Source organism: Salminus brasiliensis, chromosome 5, assembly GCF_030463535.1.
Source record: "Salminus brasiliensis chromosome 5, fSalBra1.hap2, whole genome shotgun sequence".
NCBI classification, from domain to species: Eukaryota; Metazoa; Chordata; class Actinopteri; order Characiformes; family Bryconidae; genus Salminus; species Salminus brasiliensis.
The window spans coordinates 16,705,177-16,725,305 of NC_132882.1; the positions used below are offsets into that span (position 1 = coordinate 16,705,177).

The window sequence follows — 20,129 nt, forward strand, 5'->3', positions numbered from 1 at the left end:
ATATATATATATATATATATATATAATGTATTTTTATCTTCCCAAGGCACTTATCAGAACAGGTTCCATGGGCCACATTTTATTAATACATCTCATATTTGAGAAATATTAGAAACATTCTCCTCCAGTTAAAAAATGAACAGAAACAATCAATGTTTTTATGCTCATAACAGAAGTATAACTCATTCATGTATGTCTAAACTGAGTGTAGACTAACACTCATACCTCAGCTAAAACACTGAAGAAGCTGGGTCATGTAACACTAGCATATCTTCATAGGCAACTCAACTGAGGATCTCTTCTTTTAAAGTAAGTTTTGAGGACACAGAAGAAGATAATAGCCAGCTATGATCTAGACGTGCACTGCAGCTAGATGCAGCCCCAAATTTGATAAAATTATGTAAAGAGCTCTGAACGTACGTAAAAAGTACATATTTGGTAAAACCACCCAACAACAACCCTCTATTTGGCAAATTAGAGTTCCTAGATTCTCCACCCAGGCCAGCACACCACCCTATATCAATTAGAGCCCTTGGGTAATACTTGAAATGCCACATCAACCAACCTCTGAAACATGATTAAACTGCAAGTCACTCCAGATACAAGCATCTGTCAAATGCTAAATTGTAAATAAACAAATTGTCACATCAGTGTTGTAGTTCCTTCTCCTGGAGGTGCTGCAACAAGGCTATGCCTCTCTGTTGGATGGTGTGGATGGTGTCTCTGAGGCCTGCTGCACCTCCTCTGCTCTCCCACAGTTCCTTATCCACAGACAACGAGCGCAGCAGCAGCTGCTCCAGGCAGCCTGACCGCAGCACTCGTATCGCCCTCTCTGGAAACCTGCAAATCACAAAATGCTCTGAACTCTCAGGTGAGGCTTTAATATGTCAATGAAATGATCCAAAATGATCAATATCTAATTTTCTTTGCTTTTTTTTTTAAACGAACGAGTTTGATGTTGTTAAAGTGCTAAATCTACCACTCGCTCCACAGTGCATGCAGTTCATACATATTAACTAAGCTGCAAAAAACAGTTCATTTCGAATTTGTCATGGTTGGAATCTCACAATGCTGAACACATTTACATATGACTGTCCATTCAGTCTGCAGTGGTTCAGCCCAGTAAGCCCACCCATCCATGTGGAAGTGATGAGTGTTGTTACTGCAGGCAGTCTGTAGTCTATAGAGTTTTGGAGTGGAAGAAAGGAAAAAATGTAACATGTTGGCTGTCGGGAAGTAAACATATCATTTAAGCCTTTCAATGAATCCAGACACTGGAAAGGATGTCCCAGAGAATTCCTAGTCTAACCACAACAGCTACATCTGTAGATTTTAGCTTTTAAACAAGGTACAATACAAGGTAGCCTATTAGAGGAGAGGTCATTTCCAGTGTCCTTCATAATGTTTGGAACAATGGCTATATTTTCTTTTTATTTGCATCTGTAACAGTTTTGAATGTATACTCCAATAATACAGTGTGCTTAAAGTGCATATTGCACTGTGCTTACAAATACGATTAATAGACATTCCAGCTTTACCATTTAGAAAATATAGCACTTTTTATACATTGCCCCTCTCCCCATTTAAAAGCACCATTCTGTTTGGAATGTAGGGCTTTGTAGGTGTTTGTGATAACCCAGCTGCTTTTAATTGCTTCATTACTATTGGCAGCTATAGAGCATCTAGTCATGATTGCTCATCTTTGGAGTCTGCTTTTGCTGTTTGTCAACATGTTTTGACCATGTATCTATTTGTATCCATGTATGTATTTGATCTGTATTAATAAAAGTCAGTGAAACCATGATAAGACTGGGAAACATGAATAAACTAGTACATCAGCCAAATTCTAGGCTTTCTAAAAGCATCTGCAAAATTAAGAAAAATAAAAGAACAGGAGGAGCCGGTCAATGACTATCTGGAGAAGACATATAGAGGCTACACTGCAAGATACAATCCACTCTTTAAAGCAACATTATGTAGAATTTTACCTTAAAATAGCAGCTTTAAAATCAATGTAATGCTCCACTGACTTATAATAGGGAGAATAGCATCTCTGTGGTTGCCACTCCAGGCTCAGCATGTTGTTATCTGCACTAATTCTGGCAAATCAGGTAGGACAACACTTGCAAAAACTGCATAATGCTGCATAACTCTGGCCATCCTGTTTTTGTGGCTAACTAAATGCTTTCATTAAGCAGTGTAGCCTCTGTATTTATGTACATGAAGTCTTCAGTAAACAGTCGGCACTGACAAATCCACAGCTGCCTTCTAAAGAGCGTTTCTGAACAATTAGACTAAATGGGGACTAAAAGTATATGGGGATATCCAATAGAGCAGCGGTCCTGCAGACATGCAAGCCTCTATATATGACAGTACATCTGATTCACCATGAACACTTACTCATCAATGCCCTCAACCAGTCTGAAGTTGAGGTTGTCATGAGGGTGATGAGGCCTGCCTGCATTATCTATGAATACCAGTCTGGAGGGATCAGCCTTGCGAACCTGGAGACAGAGAAATAGAGGAGAGAGACCACATATAGTGCAGTGAACACATGAACACATAAGCACACCAAGACGTTGGGCTATGTGACAGATGGGCTATATCAAAACAGATCAATTCCAAAACAAACGCACATGATAAATCTACCTATTTTAGGAAAACTGGGAGTATTTCTGCAGTCATGTGAATAAGGCTGTGAGAGACCTTGTAGAGTATGATGCGATCTCAGCAAACCCCCTATTCCTCCCCGAGCCATAACCATAACCTTAGACACACTGCTATTACTTTAATGCTAAGTCTTCTGTAACTTAGAGTGGTTACAAAATAAAAGCTTATTCACCCTGCTGCAAAAGGTTCAGCTTTCGTTTATTAATGTCCTGAAATTCAAATTCCGTCACATAATTGATTTTCTCCTGCTCATTCCACTCCACATCCCTCCGAGGGTAACTAAATCAAAGAAAACGATTTTCTAATCTTTCGTGGAGAATTTTATACAGGTTAAGCCTGACACTCTTTTGCAGTGCAGTGTAAAATCCAATACAGCCTCAGCCTTCTTCAGGGTCAGTGCTCTTAAAACATGTACTATAGACAACAAAACAGATAATGATTGTCTGAAAGTATAAATGATTAATTTAGTTATATAACCTGGGTGAAAAATTATATTTTAGAAATATAGATCAGAATATTTCAGAATTTGGTGAACCCACTCCTGGTTTGGAATGAACTCAATTTTCTCAGCTCCACGTACCATGCAAGAGCACTTTGTAGTTTTACAATTACATACTGTAGTCCATCTGTTTCTCTGCATACTTTGTAGCCTCATTGCACCCTGTTCTTCAATGGTCAGGATCCCACAGGACCACCACAGAGCAGGTATTAGTTGGGTGGTGGGTCATTCTCTCTCAGCACTGCAGAGACACTGACATGGCGGTGGTGTGTTAGTAGTGTGTGTTGTGCTGGTATGAGTGGTTTAGACACAGCAGTGCTGCTGGAGTGTTTAAACTGTGTCCACTCACTGTCCACTCTATTAGACACCCCTATCTAGTCGGTCCACCTTGTAGATGTGAAGTCAGAGACAGAAGCTCATCTGTTGCTGCACAGTTCGTGTTGATCATCCTTTAGTCCTTCATAAAGGGTCACAGGACACCGCCCACAGGATGCTGTTGGCTGGCTATTTCTGGTTGGTGGACTATTCTCAGTCCAGCAGTCCAGCAGTGACACTGAGGGGTTTAAAAACTCCAGCAGCACTGCTGTGTCTGAGCCATCTGTACCAGCGCAACACACACTAACAAGCCACCATCATGTCAGTGTCACTGCAGTGCTGAGAGAGAATGACCCATCACTCAAATAATACCTACTCTATGGTGGTCCTGTGGGCGCCTGACCATTGAGGAACATGGTAAAAGGAGGCTAGACTTCTGTACAAACTGGTGGGGCTATTCTTAATAGAAGTTTCAGCTTTCGGGCTGGCGGCAGGACATAGGCTTTTTCTTCAGTTGTTTTTTTTTTTTTGATACAATTTGGCAGTTGTCCATTATATTGTGTCATATATCATAATAAATGGACCAATGGAAATGTTCCAAATGACCTCAATTTAAATCTTTTTTACACTGACTTCCACTGAAAATGAAAAAAGCCATTTTAGAGAGATTTTTGCATTACAGCAACAATATATAAGAACAACACCTGTCTTTTACTAATGACAGCAAAATACTTATAGCACAGAAATATAATTTGTGTGTCCCCTCCTTACACCTTATTACACTAATGGTAACAGAAGAATTTGGCTTCTGATGCTTTTTGCAAGTAGACCCTTCAATTGCTGCTAAAAAATGATATTCCTTTATCGGTTCTCAAACAGTGGGGTACAATGACAAACGCAATGTTCCAGCACACGTGCTTCTGTTCAGCTAGAACAAAATACATATGAATTTTGTTTCATTGTGATTGCAACAGATCCTGCCAGTTTCAGTAGCTCTCCTGTTCTCCTCAGGCAAGTCAATATTACTACACGCATCTGGTGATAAAAAAAAGTGCAATAGTGTTGTGTTTCACTGAAGCCACCCTGTCATCATTTATGCATGCATCCTCTCAAAGGAAGTCAAATAGACTTCACACACAAGCGACTTTGGGCCTGAACAACTCAAGGACACTGGGGAAGATTTTGTGAGAACTGATGTTTTTTACAATGCTTTAGAAAACAGTGACTAGCAATAATATCATAAAACAGCACAAAACAAACCAGCTTTACGGATTTTGGTTTTCACTGCAGTAACTGAAATCCTCACTACATTATGATTTGACTTGCTGTTACTGGATTAATAGAATACAATTGTAGTAGCACTTTTCATTACTACAGGGCATGCATTGAAATGCCATATCCTGTGTCAGATTACTTTATTTACTGTGTATTTTACTTTCCTGATTATGAATAGCCAGAGCAGTCTGGTGAACAAAATGCATTACCAAAATATGCACCAGCATTAAATTGCTGGGGTTTGCACATTTCGCATTCAGGAGGTTTTCCACACACATATCAGAAGGGTCAGGCTGGAAGCCACAGCAGTACCGGTCCAGTCTGTCATTCACCTGTGATAAATAGAGAATCACACGTTAACACAAAAAACAGAACATGTGGAGAAAGAGAGAGAAACACAGTCTATAAAAGCCACAAGTTTGGTGGGACAATAACTTAAAAAGGCCCAAAATGTAGTCAATGTTAAAACAACTACATGTAATTGTTATATTCAAAACATGAAACATGAAATACATGGAGAGGGGGGGCGATTGGCTATTGCACATCCTAGAAAGGAATTACCAAAACTAAGATGTATGTATATACACACATATTTACATTTAATACATTGTTTGATATCATGCAAAAATCCCAGAGCTCCAAAATGCTAACTACAGAAGAAAGTTAATATCATCTTAACCCCTTAACACCAACAAATTCAGTAACTACAGGGCCTTCTATGGGGCTATTCTTTGGTAGCAGTAGTTTGTAATGACATTTTCAGTCGGCGGGCCATAGGCTGTTTAAGGGGTTACCTTTCGAAAATATTTTATTCCAGGTCATTTTGGACACAAACAGCAAAATGGACAAACAAGGTTTTTGTGTGGTATATGGAACAGTGGGTAAGAGGATCTGACTGGCCCCAATTAAATGTGTTTTTATTCAGGAGAGATTTTATTCAGGAGATTGAATAATTCTGAGACAGCAGTAGAAAAAGTGCAATGAAAAAAGTGGCATTTTGTGTTGAATGTGGCGAAAGCACTTGTTCTATTGGGTGTCTTTAGCTATTTAAATTGTTTGATTGGTTAATTGCAAAGAGCTGTAAGTTTGTTGATTTTGCTTATAAACCTAATTTGCAATAAAGGTTTCAATTGCAACTGTAACAAGAAGAATGTGGTGATTAATATTTGTTTGTGTATTGTATTTTGTTTTAAACAGTTGTTTATTTATCAGGGACAATGTAAATTCATTCACATAAAGAAAAATGTACCAAAGTTAGCCAATTGGCTTTTTCCACTGTATGAGGCTCATTTTTGTTTGTATTTCTATATTCTATATTCTTTATATTCTCTTTACTCAATAGGGATCCCAACCCCACTTTTTAAAGCCACAAATGTTTTATTCTAAAAATATATATTCACCCAGTCACATCTCACTGCTGTTATCTTTGCTGCTTCACTCTATCTCAGCTTGAATTGATCATAAACAAATGACTGTTTTAAAATATATGTTTACAAATCATCTGTAGAAATAATCACCAACATACTGATTATAACAATTATAACAACATTTTGGTAAAATTGGTTGGGTAAAAAGCAAATAATGGGCAATTTAATAGTGAGAACTCATCATATCTCTGTACACATGTACTGTTTACAAGCAGATCTTGACCGCTCCAATATGGCAGACGTGCAGATGTATTGCCTTAGATAGAGAAAATCTTGTTTTATGTATATCTATGCCTCTGCATATCTACACCACTGGTACAATGAATACAAGTGCAGTGCAGAACAAAAAGCACCAGAAAGATACACTGAGTCAGTCCAGTGAGTGAGTCAGAGAGAGACAGCAGTCAATCACTGTTTACTGTTAGGAGTACTGATGGCCCGTGGGAAGAAGCTGTGTTTGACTCAGGAAGTGTGTGCTATAATACTTCCAACATGTTTGCTGGAGGGAATATGGGAGAGAAAGGTGTGGGATGGGTGAGAGACATCCATGAATATTGACAGGGTACTCGTTCAGCATCTGGGTGCACATCTGCAGTCTGATAGAAATCCCAGTGAAATTGCACCAAGAACGTCCAAGAGCATCCTATACAGGCCTGTTGCTAGATTTTCTGGCTAGGATGAAAGACATCTCCTTTAATAGTGCTGCTGTGGTTTGGTGGGAGTAATGTTTGCTCCTGTGTGGTTGGTATTTCGGATAAAGAGCTTTAGCAGTGGTGAGAGCACACTGCAGGTTGAAGTGCGGTGAGATGTGGTCATGAGGGGCTGGAGCTGTGTGTTTTACTGAGTTAACACTCTTCCCTTTACTCTGGCTCTCACACATTCCTGCTACAGTACACCAAGCTGCGAAAAGATGTCCCAAGAAGCTGAGGTAATAGCAGGTTGTTTTGTTAACAGGTTAGCATTGGATGGCATGTAGATCAGAAGATCTTGTGCAGAAACTTGTCCAAGAATCTTGGATTGAAGAAGTTCCTAAAGCTAAATGAGCTCCACTGTCTTCTAAACAAAATTTAAGCATGTAAGCATAAACCTTTAGATAAATACAGTGGTATGCAAAAGTTACTGTTACTGTGAATAGTTAAGTGAGTAGAAGATGAACTGACTTACACTCAGATCTTTATTAGCTTGTAAGGGCTATGGCTTGCACAAAACCATTGTTAGGAGCTGTCCAGTACTCTGAGAAGAATGTGCTTTGGCTTGGGTCATTCTGACCATAACCCCATTCTAGCCATGTTTAGAATTTCCAGTCATTTCTATCAAATGGTTTGTGATGGTCTCATATTTAAAGTGGATGCAGTCTGAAGCATGTTAGTGCTTCACATAAAGTGTCTCAATGTGCTAACCCAACATGCCAACGACCTGTTTAATTCTATTTAGAGCCAATTAGAGCACAGCCTACTAGCTTTCGAACACAACAAAAACCATTGGGCACCATATCCAAAGAATTAGAGCACATGTGCCTGTGGCTGAAGGCACTAAATCCATCCAGATGTCCTTATGTCTGCTCTCACAGTTTTGTGGAAGGGAAACCAATACAACATCCTTACCTAGAGAAATGACTCGGATGTGAAGCTCCGATGAAGGGGGTACCTCTTACCTTAACCGTAAGAGGTTAGCCTAAGCGCTAACCTACCTAAAAGCCTCACAAGTACCTTCAGCCACAGATGCAGGTCCTCTACTTTGGAAGGCAGTGGATATAAGTTATATGGTGCTCCACAACACTCATGGAAAATTCTCTTTGACACTCTCTGATACAACTGGGCATATTATACTACTACATATTATACACTGTGGTTGTGATCTATAGCAACGAATCTGTTGTCGCACCAGATGTTCTACACAAAATATACAAAGATGGTCATTGTTTAATGGACAAAAAAATACCTTTGGGATGTTTGGCAGACTCTGGAGTGAGGGTGCACTGTTCTACTGTGCAGCAGCACCTGCACAAATATGACCTTCATGGAAGAGTCATAAAAAGAAAACTTCTCCTGTGTCCTCAACGTAAAATCCAGTATCAAGTAACATCCAAACAAAGCAGCAAATTCTAAGAGCAAAAGAAAATCTGCAAAAAGCTGAAAAAAAAAGATGAAATGAAGATGATTGGCTTCTACAACAATAATTTCATTACTACAGACCTGCTGTCACTGAAAAGAGGGGAAACACAAATGGAGTTACAGAAGACACAAACGGGATGCCCTGATTTGGGATACTCAAATGCAGTAATCAGATGTTGCCACTGGCTGGACATTTATTTTTTTATATTCATAATACTTCGTGGCAGCTTTCATCCAAACACCACTGGTGTAACAGTATCAGAGGCAGACAGTATTCAGTACACAATGTGTTCTTCCGCCGAGGCAGATTAAAACACATCCTCTCTCTCTCTCTGCAGTCTGCCAGCACAGAGATAACCTTAGGGTTCACTTATATAATCTTAACAACCACCACTGCCAGCGAACCAAATAGAGCACCATCTCCATTGTGGATGATTCTGCACTGTATACAACTTCTGAATACTGTCTTCTGCATCTTTTCCTACATCAGCCAGGCAGAACGTCAACACACATACACACAGAACAAGCTTAATATTATATAAATTCACTCAAAACAGCACATAAAATGTAAATAAATACAATATAAAAACTTATTTTGTTAGCACACACGCACATACTGTACACTACCACTCAAAACAACACAAAATGCATCAACAATATAGAACAGTTATTAAATAGAATTTTAGCTGTAATCTTTGAGACAACAACAATAAACAGTATCCTCTATCTAATTAAAGTATCTGCCCCAAGATTCAATCTCCATTTTGCATAAAATTAGGTCTTTTGCATATTCATTTCATTATAATTTCATTCTCATTTTTTGCAGCTCAACTCCTAGACACAACGTTTCACAGCTTTTAACAAATGACTGGAAACCTGTTGAGCTACACAGCACTTGATGATATTTAATTTATTATCTGAATGCATCTACAGGAAATGTATGGTTTTATCATTTTGAATTCTTGATTCCAAACATCTGACATACATACAGATATTGTCACATATCTCTGCCTGGAAAAAATGTGTTTGTCTTTTGCAATGACCCATTTAGTAAAAGGGTCGTTCCAGCCATAATCCCGCCCTGGCTCTGCCTTTTTCACCTGCTACCAATCCTAAAAACTGGGTGACTCATATATAGGCTGAAGATTTCTCTGTGTGTGTTTTGTTGTGCAGCCTCTGTGTTTGGGGCCATCATATGACTTTCCTCTATTGATTTATGGGCATTAATTCTTTGCATGTTTTTTCACCTGAGTGGTTTTGAGCTGCCTTTCTGGTCAGTGAAGTTTCCTGTTTTTTGCCTTTTGCATCAGTAAAACCATGGCAAAATTAAACTGGTCACAGACGTACATGAATACACATACACACATACAGGTACACACTCAGGCACCAAGATGTCCAAAAAATTTAGTCCACTGTGGATTTTGAGGAGTGTTTAGGATAATTATCCTTCTGTAAAAGCCATTCTCTTTTTAATCTTCAGCTATTTTTCAGATGGCGTGAGGTTTGCTTCCAGAATTGGCTGGCATTTTATTTAATCCATTCTTCCATCTACCACTGCAATACAAGCCTGAAGCATGATTAATCTGTGCTTGGAGGGTTCGAAAATACTGTGCTTGGAGGGTTCCAAAAATACCTTATTGAAAAATACCAAAAACACCTTAATTCTATTTGAATGTAAACAGTTAATAGATTTTGTTTGCAAAATGATTGAGGTAGATTTGTGTAGATGTTCTTTCTGGTGCTGAATGTTGTGGTGAGGGTGCAGGAAAGGTTTCCCTCTGGTGATTCTTCCATGAAGGTTATATTTGTGCAAGTGCTTAGTAGAACTGCGCTCCACAGCTGCTAAATGTGTGGGTCTGCTAAATGTTCATGAAGCTGTTTTGCAGTCAAACATGCATTGACATGATTTACCTTTCTAATAATCCTTTCCTTTTTTCCCCACTGTAAAATTGTACAAAACGAAATTATTATTTAGAAGGCGTGAGAGTCTGAGCCACTTTGACAAGGGCCAAATTGTGATGGTTCAGAACATCACCAAAACATCAGGCAGGTCTTGTGGGGTGTTCTTAATATGCCGTGGTCACTACCTACCTTAAGAGGTCCAAGAAAGGACAACCGCTGACAGAGTCACAGGCACCAAAGGCTCATTGATTTAATCCAGTCAAATACCACAATGAAAGGGGGGGGGGGGGGGGGGGGGGGGTTGGGTAGGATGATTGTAAAGGCCTGTGACTGACATAAAACCTAAAATTGTATTAATTGGCAGAACTGTTAAAGTTGTGGAGCCCAGTGTAATATATATATATATATATATATATATATATATATATATATATATATATATATATATTTATATATATGTGTGTGTGTGTGTGTGTGTGTGTGTTTCACATTACGAAGGAATTAATACACAACCTTTAAACTGGTTGGAATAGAAGACTGTAGTTATTATCTGCCTCTCTCAGGAGATTCATCGGCTGAGGACCAAACGTGTCAAAGTTCTCAATCTGAGTTCAAATTCAGCACAGATACTCTTCTGTTCCCATGGTGACAGCGAGAGTGTCCTTCACCATGTTTCACACTGATGGGTGTTAAGTTGCACCTCAGTGCCATCAGGGCTGTTAAATGAGGAGCTGGGAACAAGTGTTCACAGCCCCACTCAGCAATTTCACCAGATCGATACCACGCTATTAGCTGTTGGCTGCATTACACTTATTGACTTTTGCCTTTGTGACTACTTATGTTTTATTCATGGACTATCTATGAACACACACACACACATTCATTTTTAGATCTTGCGAGAATGTGACTTATACATATATACTATATGCATTACATAAATTAACTGTTCTTTTCCCCCCAAAACCTATATATTGGTATAGTCTTTCTATCTGCAAAGAGGGTATGTTTTGGTGTTTTGTTGTTGCACATAAAAACACATTTTTCTCTCCTTAATAATGGTGCACACTCTACAGACAGAGTTGGCTGAGGCTGTGTCAGTTTTAGTAATATGTAAGGTAAAAAAGTGAACACGTTTGGCGACAGGTTTTTGAAGTTGGCGAGAAATCTGTGTTTGTACAGGGCTCAAAAATCAGCTTTTTATCACTATGTGTGAATTGTTCGAAGACGTGACCCGACTGGCAAAAAATATATGTCTTGCATGTTAAATACCTGTAGTGTGAAAAGTGTCACAACCAGGTTATGACTGGCAGTGAGTGTGGTGTTGCACTCCAGCCAATGAGAACGCAAGGAGGGAGGAAAGCCGAAGAAGAGACTCCCTAAATCCGGCCTTATCATGCATCTACGTGTGTGTGGTACAGGAGCATTATATAGTTTCTATCAGAACACACTGGCATCCCAACCCAATCCATATTCTTTTCTCTTTTTTTCATTTTTTCAGCACACAAACGAATTGAACCGCTTGCTTCTTGCCGACATCCACATCTTCTCACGCAAGGTATCGCGTCATCCTCCATCACTTCTCTCGATTACAAGAGATTGAGTTGTGTAGTTTGAACAGTACAGCGACCTGACGACTCTACAAGTCGTGTAGTGTGTTGAAGCCATTGTCTACATGGCTAGACCTGGTCACATGATTACGTTCCCTTTAATATACATTCCAGAAATGCTTGTAATGACCATGTAATTTTTTGTCACCCTGGAAACCCTTTCTAATTCCTGAAGTAGTATTTTGTGGCCCCTTTCTTTAGAGAGTGAGGGTGTGGGTGTGTCAACAGACAGGAAGAGAAGAATAAACAGAAGCTAGGCCTCTAGTACGTGTTAATAACTGCCTCCTCCCTAATTGAAGTGCGGTTGTTTATGAAGCAGTAAGACAGATGTCTCCTACAGGGCTCTGTTTAACCCGAGAACTCCATTAGGATTCTGTTGCACTAACTCTGTCCTGTTAGCCCTTAATAGTGTAATTAAAAATAATTGGTGGATTACACATGCATTTAACTCTCACTGTAACATGCTCACTTTGACACACACACACTGACAGCAAATGATTAAATTCACAGTAATTACTTTTAGTGTTGCTACATATGTTTTTGTTTTGTGTGTGTTTGTGTGCATTTCTAATGTGTTTTAGGCCTTCATTGCTTAAGGAATTTGCTTAAGGACCGTTTCAGAGTGTTTCTGAAGGAAAGCAAGCTACCACCAAGAGAAAGACCTTTAAAGCTCCTCCTCCTCTACACCTCTGCTCTGTTAATCTTATTAGCTTTGCTCACTGTTTTAACTAAGGAATCATCTTGGTAAACCCCATCTAGGGTTTAAATGTCTTTTACTTTATTTACATTTTCTCCTGTTTTTAATCAGGGACTTAGGCAAGGTTATTGTTTTGGCACCAAGATCCACCCTGAAGCTATATCTTCCCATCCAGTATTTAACATCTTGCTGTTGAGTGTTTTAATAATTAATCTATACTGTTAACAGTGTCTGGTGTCTAGTCTGGCAGCAGATCTGGACAGAGAGCCCACACTCATTTTTTGACACAGCTTGACCCTAGACTGGGTCATAACATAGCTTACACATTTAATAACCCTCTGCTTATGATCTATAAGGGAATGAGATATTCAACACTTTATACTTATAGTTATTGCCTTCTTTCTAAACAAAACTGGAGCAGAGAGTGGACCACCCATGTATGAGAAGCATTCGCAACAAAAACAGGCTCAATATATATTGTGTAAGTTGTACAAGTGTGGAGTGGGATTTCTGTCAGGGAAGATGGAACGACTATGTTGATAAGAAAGCTAATTAAGATCTCCATGTGGTATTCCTCTTGGCAGGTGAGTCACTGTTTACTTGGCACTGCCATCCATTTCACACTGTGAATCATAAAAGAACTGTTCATCAAAGTTCAACAAAGAAACCTCATTACTGAATGTGAGGATAACCATAAAAAGTTTCAGAATGTTTGGTTAACTTGTCTTATTTGGGCTGTACTCATTTAATAAGGAACTCTTACCTTATGTGTTGGTTTCCTGGGAAGTCTAATCTTGGACTAAATGGCAGGGTCAATAGGCAATTACCATTAGGGATACTTTTTAGTCTAGACCTATAAGCTTCATATAGATCTTTAACACTATATGCCTAATGTATTATTCAGAATAAAAGCTGTATTGTCTTCAATTGATTATGGAGAACTTTAATAGAAAGACAACCACTTAATATGAAGGTTTCTAAATATTAAAGCTATGTCCTAAACGTTAAAATTATGTTTTTGAAGCTGTAATAGGGGAGTAGCTCTACTGTCTTTGCTACTCTCAGTGGTTAGAGCTCATGGTTGTTGGTTTCGATACCCAGGCTCTGCAAGCTGCGACTGTTGAGCCCTTGAGCAAGGCCCTTCACTCTCTTTGCTCTCTGGGTTCTGGAGTTGGCTGCCCACTGCTCTGGGTGTGTGTGCTCACTGCTGCTAAGTGCAGTTTGCAACTTCGGAGAAGCAGACGGGATAATACTCACGAGAACTACATAATACTCTGTACCCCGAGTCATATTTGTGTACAATCTCTTCTGCCTCAGTCCACATAATTCTTTAAATTTTGGTGACGGTTTGGATTCTCTCAGCTAGTCCAGAAAAGCATGTCCTTTAGTGGCGTTTCAAAGCGCAAATGATACTTTTTGACAGAGCTGGGGAGCAAAAAAGTGCAATTCTCCATAGTGCTGCTTTAAAAAGAATCTTCACATTTCAGTTAGTTTAGAAAAAAAAAATCTGAAAGCAGTGTTTTCTGCTCAGTGTTTCTGCTCAGGATTAGGTATATTGGGAGCAAGGAAAACAGTGCTGGGCAGTGGGCCTGCTGGACCAGGATTAAGAAATACTGCTTTAAAAAGTCAAAGGGGTCCAAAGAACCCTTTTGTGCAATGTAAGTTTCAAAATAATATAACAAAGTAATATTAAGTTAATTTAAATGTGAATATGTTACAGATAACTTTATTATCTTATTATGTAGGTGCAATAATAAGCCTGTTCAGTCCTGTCCAAATGCATAGTCAAATCACAGCAAAACTCTAGGTTCCTAAGAGTTAACCTCTCACCTGTAACAGGAAGTCAAACAGTGCCAGACGTGCCCACTCCGAATGGTGCACCCCTACACACCTAGACGAGTTCAAAGCTGTGTGAGTCCCACATCTGGTCTTCAGCAGAGTCTGGTACTGGGGCCAGGTGAGTGAGAAAGAGTTCTGGTCATTATCATCATCAGATAGATGCTGAATATCTGGGTCCCACCATACCACAGGCCTTGGAGAACCATTGGTATATCTATATGGAAGGACATCACTACGGAAGGTCCTTAGCACTGCAGGAAGACTCCTGTTCAAACCCAAGACCCTGTCCAAGTGGAAGGCAAACACCTCAAACCAGTCATTGGGGCGCTTGATTAGGGCACAGTCTCCTGTCCCACAGAGTTTGCTATGGTCCCCAGCTGGTAAGGATGAAGTCTCAGTGTTACCACCTGTAAGTCCCACCTGAAGCACTTGCCCGTGGCCTGAAATTCTAGCTTTACTCAACACAGTGCCTCTGGCAAGCAGATGCATCTTCTCCACATCTTCTCTACTAAGCCAGGGTAGAGATTCTGCTGTTGTCCAGTTCCAGTCCGCACTGAAAGCTTCATCATGTGAGGTTTCACACCAACCAGTCATTAAGTCCCTCCTCTCTGCCCCTGTCCCAGAAATACGACTGTTCTCCACCATAAAGTGGTGCCTCTTTTTTTCAGAAGGCTTTGCTTGTCTTTCATATGTTTTGGTTTTTCCTGGGGTCTGTTTAACTTTCACAGACTGCCCCATCAGCCTTCCTGGCTTGGGCCCATCTGGAGTACATTTGTGCTTGCATGGCTTAATGTCTGGGTGGAGACTCACGCTGGCAGGCCGAGGTATGGTTTGGCCAGGTCTTGGATAAGGAAGATGGATGGCATACTTAGAGTCACTGCCATTGCCCGATTGTTTGGACAGCCTTTCCTTTGTGTTGGCTGTAAACGTCTGGGATGAGCGCTTGCGTTTGCCTGGTTTAGGGTTTGTCCTATTTGCATTGCTTTTTAGCTTCTTTTTGGATGCTTGTTGGACTTTTTCATGTACCTTGCTGCTGCCTTTATGTTGATGGTGGCCAACCAGTAGATGCTGCTTGGTTGAGTCTTTACTTTTTGAAAGCTTCCAAGCTCCACTGTGGTCGTTCTGAGGTAACTGATAGAAAGGTAGCTTCAAGTCCCTCCCTTCTAACTCAGTGGGCTGGTTATGGTGGGGCCCTCGTGAGGGCAGGCTCCTCTGTTGAGAGGGGGAGGGAGAGCTTGTGTTGATCATCACTGCCGAGAGGGCCAGGAGAGAAAGGGAGGCCACTATGTAGCGCCGCTTCACTCTCAGCTTCAGCCCTGCCCCGAAAGCCTGCCAGACAGAGCAGAGAAACAGTGCTGATTATGTTACTTGACACAGGCGAGAGATGCATTACACTTTGTGGTGTATGTAGTACTAGGAATAGATAGCTACATAGATACATTTTTTATCCTGACGGCATCCAGTAACATGTTACAACACAGTTAAACACACTAGAAACGAACAAAACACAAGACTTTGAGGACCTAAAAAAAGTTGATGCAGTACACGAGAATGTGTACATGCTGAATGTGAAAAGAGACAATGCTGTCCATGCAAATAGAAACTTAAAACTTTCGGTTAACAACATAACTCATATTTTAATGTAATTTATTCTCTAACAGTGAAAAGAAATGATCCAAATGTACTGCATTTAAGACTGCAATAAGTCTGTCTATGCAGCTCTAACTTCCAAACTGTATCTACTGTCTTTGAGAGGCATTCTTGGTTCTAGATTATTCAAATACACACCCAGTATGAATGGAAAATAGAGCAACAGTCTCCAAAACAGTTGGAAGAAACCAGTGGCACCCTGCTCCAGAAACCATCCAGATACAGTACCAGTTTTGGTCGTGAGAGGAATCTGAGGGGAGGTGTTCTAAACATGTATTTAGCCTTTCTCCCAGCAGCTTTCTTTAATTATCCTACTGCAAAGTTGTAATTTTAAGCCACATAGGGCAGACACTTCACTACAATGTATATCAACAAAAACATAAAAAACGCTGCTTTGTTTAGTGCGTTTTTCAGCTTTGCAATTCAAAATCAAATGTTTTCTAATCAGATAGTAAAAACTGACATTTTGGTCACTGTTACTTTGCAGATCCTAATTCACCGCAGTTGCATCTCACACACTTCTTTGATTCCTTCCCGTTTTTTTGACCCACTGCTCCTGCATCTAAAAATTAACCCTGTTTTCCTCTTGGAGTCATACATTTCTTTTTTTAAGCGAAAAGGTGCATCTGACATGCTGATGCTGTTTGCCTCTCTGTATCTGCATGCAGGAAAGGGATGCCTGAGGCTAGAGGAATGTCTCGGCTCTGTAAGATCCCCTCGCTGCGGCTGAAAGTTTTTATGACTTTTCCAGATAGTGCCTATGAAAGGCGCCCATTATGTTGCGGGGTGAAGAATGTCATGCCTGCAGCACCGCTGGGTTGAAGTTCATATGGAGCGGCTTCCCCTTCTTGTGAGAAAGCTAATACCCAGCCCACACTGCTGCAGGCTAAGGCCTGCACTGTGTGTGACTTGAGATTTTCTGTGAGGGGAGATGAATTAATGTTGAGGTAAGAGAAGATGTAAACAGTTTAATGTTAGGGGAAGGTTGGGAGGTTGGCTTTGTGGTTAACCATGCACTCTATGAGAAAAAAACATGGGCTCACAGCTTAAGTTTAAAGGGGATTACATGTAAAAGGTGGTGTGCAGGTAGTAAGGACATGAAAAACAGAGCACAATACAGAGCTCTTCATTGCTAATGACATTTCATGTGAACTATTGTTAAGGGGTGGACAGTATGATGCAATTACTGCCTCACATTTTTGTGTTTTGATATATTGGAATAGAATGCACAGATAAAACCAGCAGTGCCAACGGATTTAAGCTCTCTTTGTAATTAAACATGCAGTGTTCTGACAATATCCACAGAATGCTCAGAAAAGCACACTGTAGTATAGGACTGAAACAAACGACTGTTATGATAGTCGAATAATAAATCCATTATTGAAATGAATAATCAATTATTCAGATTGTGAATCCCTCAATTACCAAAAACTCTTCTGTAGCTATCAGCTTTTAAATTTTTAAGTTTTATGTATTTGCTAACAATGAAGATAATAAAGATTAGCTTTACTTCAACTTTATTGCAAATGAGCATGATGAGGCAGAATGTATAACGTGCAGATATGGAACAATAAGGTGCATGAATGAACAGTGCAAAAGGCAGAATTAAATAAGGAAAATAAATGCATTATAAGTAAACAGATGTCTAAAGTGAACAATATGCAGATATATGGGATAAATATATAAACAGACATGTATAAAAATCTACACAGACAAGTAAGGATTAATAGGGAGATAAAGGCAATGGCAGGTGTGCAGTGAATATTATGAAACTGAAGATACAGTGCAAAACAGATGAAATGGAGCAGTTCTAATGTAAACAGTATGCTAGTGGTTGAGGGGGTGCTGGTGTTATCAGGAGCTGTTGATGAGGCTGATGGAGGAGTGAAAGTAGCTATAGAGGAGGTTCCTGTAATGTTTCCCTGATGGTAGAAGTGATAACAGTCCATGGTTCGAGTGGGAACTGTCTTGGATGATCTTCTTTTTTCTTTCCAGAGAATGATTCTGTTGCAAGTTCTCAATGGAGGGGAGTTGAGCACCCATGATGCGCATAGCAGTTTTCATTACCCGCCTAAGGGCTTTCTGTTCAGACATGGTGGAATTCCCGTAACAGACAGAGAAGCAGTTTGTAAGCAAGCTGTCAGTGGTACAGCAGTAGAAGTTTATCAGTATATGCAAAAATTGTCTCTACCCTTCACCTTGGCTTTGTTGATAGAGATTGGGGTGTGTTTTGCACCTCTAGTGTATTTTCTCATGATTGTAATAAAATACTGTAAATATTGTAAAATTGACATTAATATTTTAAATGTTATTGTAAAAACTTTATTGTTAAAACTGTTAACTCATATTACACATATTACAACCCGTGTAAATTAGTAATCAATTTGGTTCCCAGTAGAAGCTTTCGAGGATTCTGTAAAGAACCAGTTTCGCCAATCAAATGTGTGTGTGTGTGTGTGTGTGTGTGAAGATCTCATATCACACACAATATTGGCATAAGGACAGACATATATACAGTACTAGAGACCCAGACTTGAGTAGAAGTAGAAGTGTTCTTTAAGCACCACACTTAAGTGGAAGAACTAAAGTATTCAAGGTTGTTTGTACTTAAGGCCACATACAAGTATTTGAAGGTGGTGAGGATGGGGTTTCTTCTGGTGATTCCTCCATCTGGAAATGAACTAACAAAGCTCTAGCGTTAGTGTCCTCACTGCAGCAGTGGAGTGAAAGGAAGAACGGCAGTATGTGCGCTCACAGCTTGATCGCTTGTTCTGCTCAATGTTGAGGCGGCTTCATCAAACCCGGTGACAGCGCTATCACCCGCTCTGGCGGTGATAATGTCGTACCATTTTAATCATTATATGAGTAACGATCATAAAAAATTTAACAGCGTAAAAGTATTAAACTCATCCAAAATATGTAGTGAAGTAAAAGTGGAAGTAGGAGAAAAAAATATACTCCACATCTCTGCATAAGGGTAACTCCACCAAACTGGATCGAAATAAGAAGTCGAGGCAACACCTCAGTCCAGTGCCTTGTTTTCATACTCCTGTAGATGACCCCTCTCTAATTAGCAGTCAAGCGATTAGCACTTGGGTGTTCCTGTCATCCTGTCAACAGACTAGCATGCTAGATGTGCTAAACTGCTGTAACACTCTCCAAGTGCAAACAGCTCTAACAAGCACAGCTAAAGGTATCACACTGTTCAACAAGGCAGCGGTCCAAGCACAACACTCACCCAGACAGACTGGGAGCAGTCAAAGTAGCTACTTTTTCAGTCAAATAAAAATGTCACTATGGCTACAAATGCGAAAAATGACTAGAAACCATGTGTCTACATATTTCAAGAAAGTTTAGAAGACACAAAAGAGACTCAAAAAAACATTTGAGACAAAAATGCTTAAATAAACACAGGAATCAAAGCAGCAATGAAATGTTCTATTCTAATAAAACACAGGCTAGTAAACGTGTTAGTTTACCTAGTATTTTACTGCACTCTCTCTGGATCTGCCTGCCTTATGAGGCAGAGATGAGACTGGCAAACCCCCTCGTTCTCTCCTCTTTTGCTTTCCTCAAATGACTTTCCACCTCCAGCTGTGGAAAACCACACATTTAAGATCCTAATGAAACAGTTTCTTCACAAGCAATCCAGGTGATCTCTCCCTATTCATTATATATCTGTCTATATATATATATATATGGCTTCTTGTTCTCACTTTTCTAACTGAAGAAAAAAATGCTAAGGGATTCATTATGTAGTGAGATCTGTTTGAAGCTCTTTAAAAATATGTCTGTTCACAGCATGTGTTCTTTAAAAGGGCTTCTTCTGGTTATTCTTGGAAAGAGAAACAACTTTTGCTTAAATGCTTAGATAAAGCAAGGCCTTTGCAATAGAGAAGACTAGCACCATATCCAAGCCCTGGACATGCACTATATGTCCAAATGTTTGTGGATACCCCCTCTAATGAGTTGCATTCAGCTACTTTAGGTTGCATCTATTGCTGACATATGTGCAAATGCACACACACATAGTTTGTCTAGTTTCTACAGAGAAGTATTACCAATAGAATCGGACTCTCTGGAGCAGATAAACATGAACCTATTGCCATGTCTTATGTTAGGTGTGAGCTAGAG

The 20,129-nt window shown here is 39.8% G+C and overlaps 1 protein-coding gene across 4 annotated transcripts in view; it reads right to left on the reverse strand.

Moving 5' to 3' along the window:
* gask1a (golgi associated kinase 1A) overlaps positions 1-20,129 on the reverse strand; it is a 33,100-nt gene continuing 12,971 nt past the window's right edge. The window contains exons 1-6 of one of the 4 annotated variants that reach the window (XM_072679632.1): positions 19,475-19,553; positions 14,337-15,674; positions 4,969-5,091; positions 2,401-2,504; positions 1,068-1,180; positions 1-840 (exon numbers count right to left, since the gene is read on the reverse strand). In XM_072679632.1, coding sequence (XP_072535733.1) covers positions 689-840; positions 1,068-1,180; positions 2,401-2,504; positions 4,969-5,091; positions 14,337-15,593 — 1,749 coding nt within the window. In that variant the 5' untranslated portion in view covers positions 15,594-15,674; positions 19,475-19,553 and the 3' untranslated portion in view covers positions 1-688. Of the gene's footprint in view, positions 841-1,067; positions 1,181-2,400; positions 2,505-4,968; positions 5,092-14,336; positions 15,675-19,474; positions 19,554-20,129 lie in introns of those variants that run through there. The other 3 variants (XM_072679629.1, XM_072679628.1, XM_072679631.1) reach the window with 3 other exon arrangements.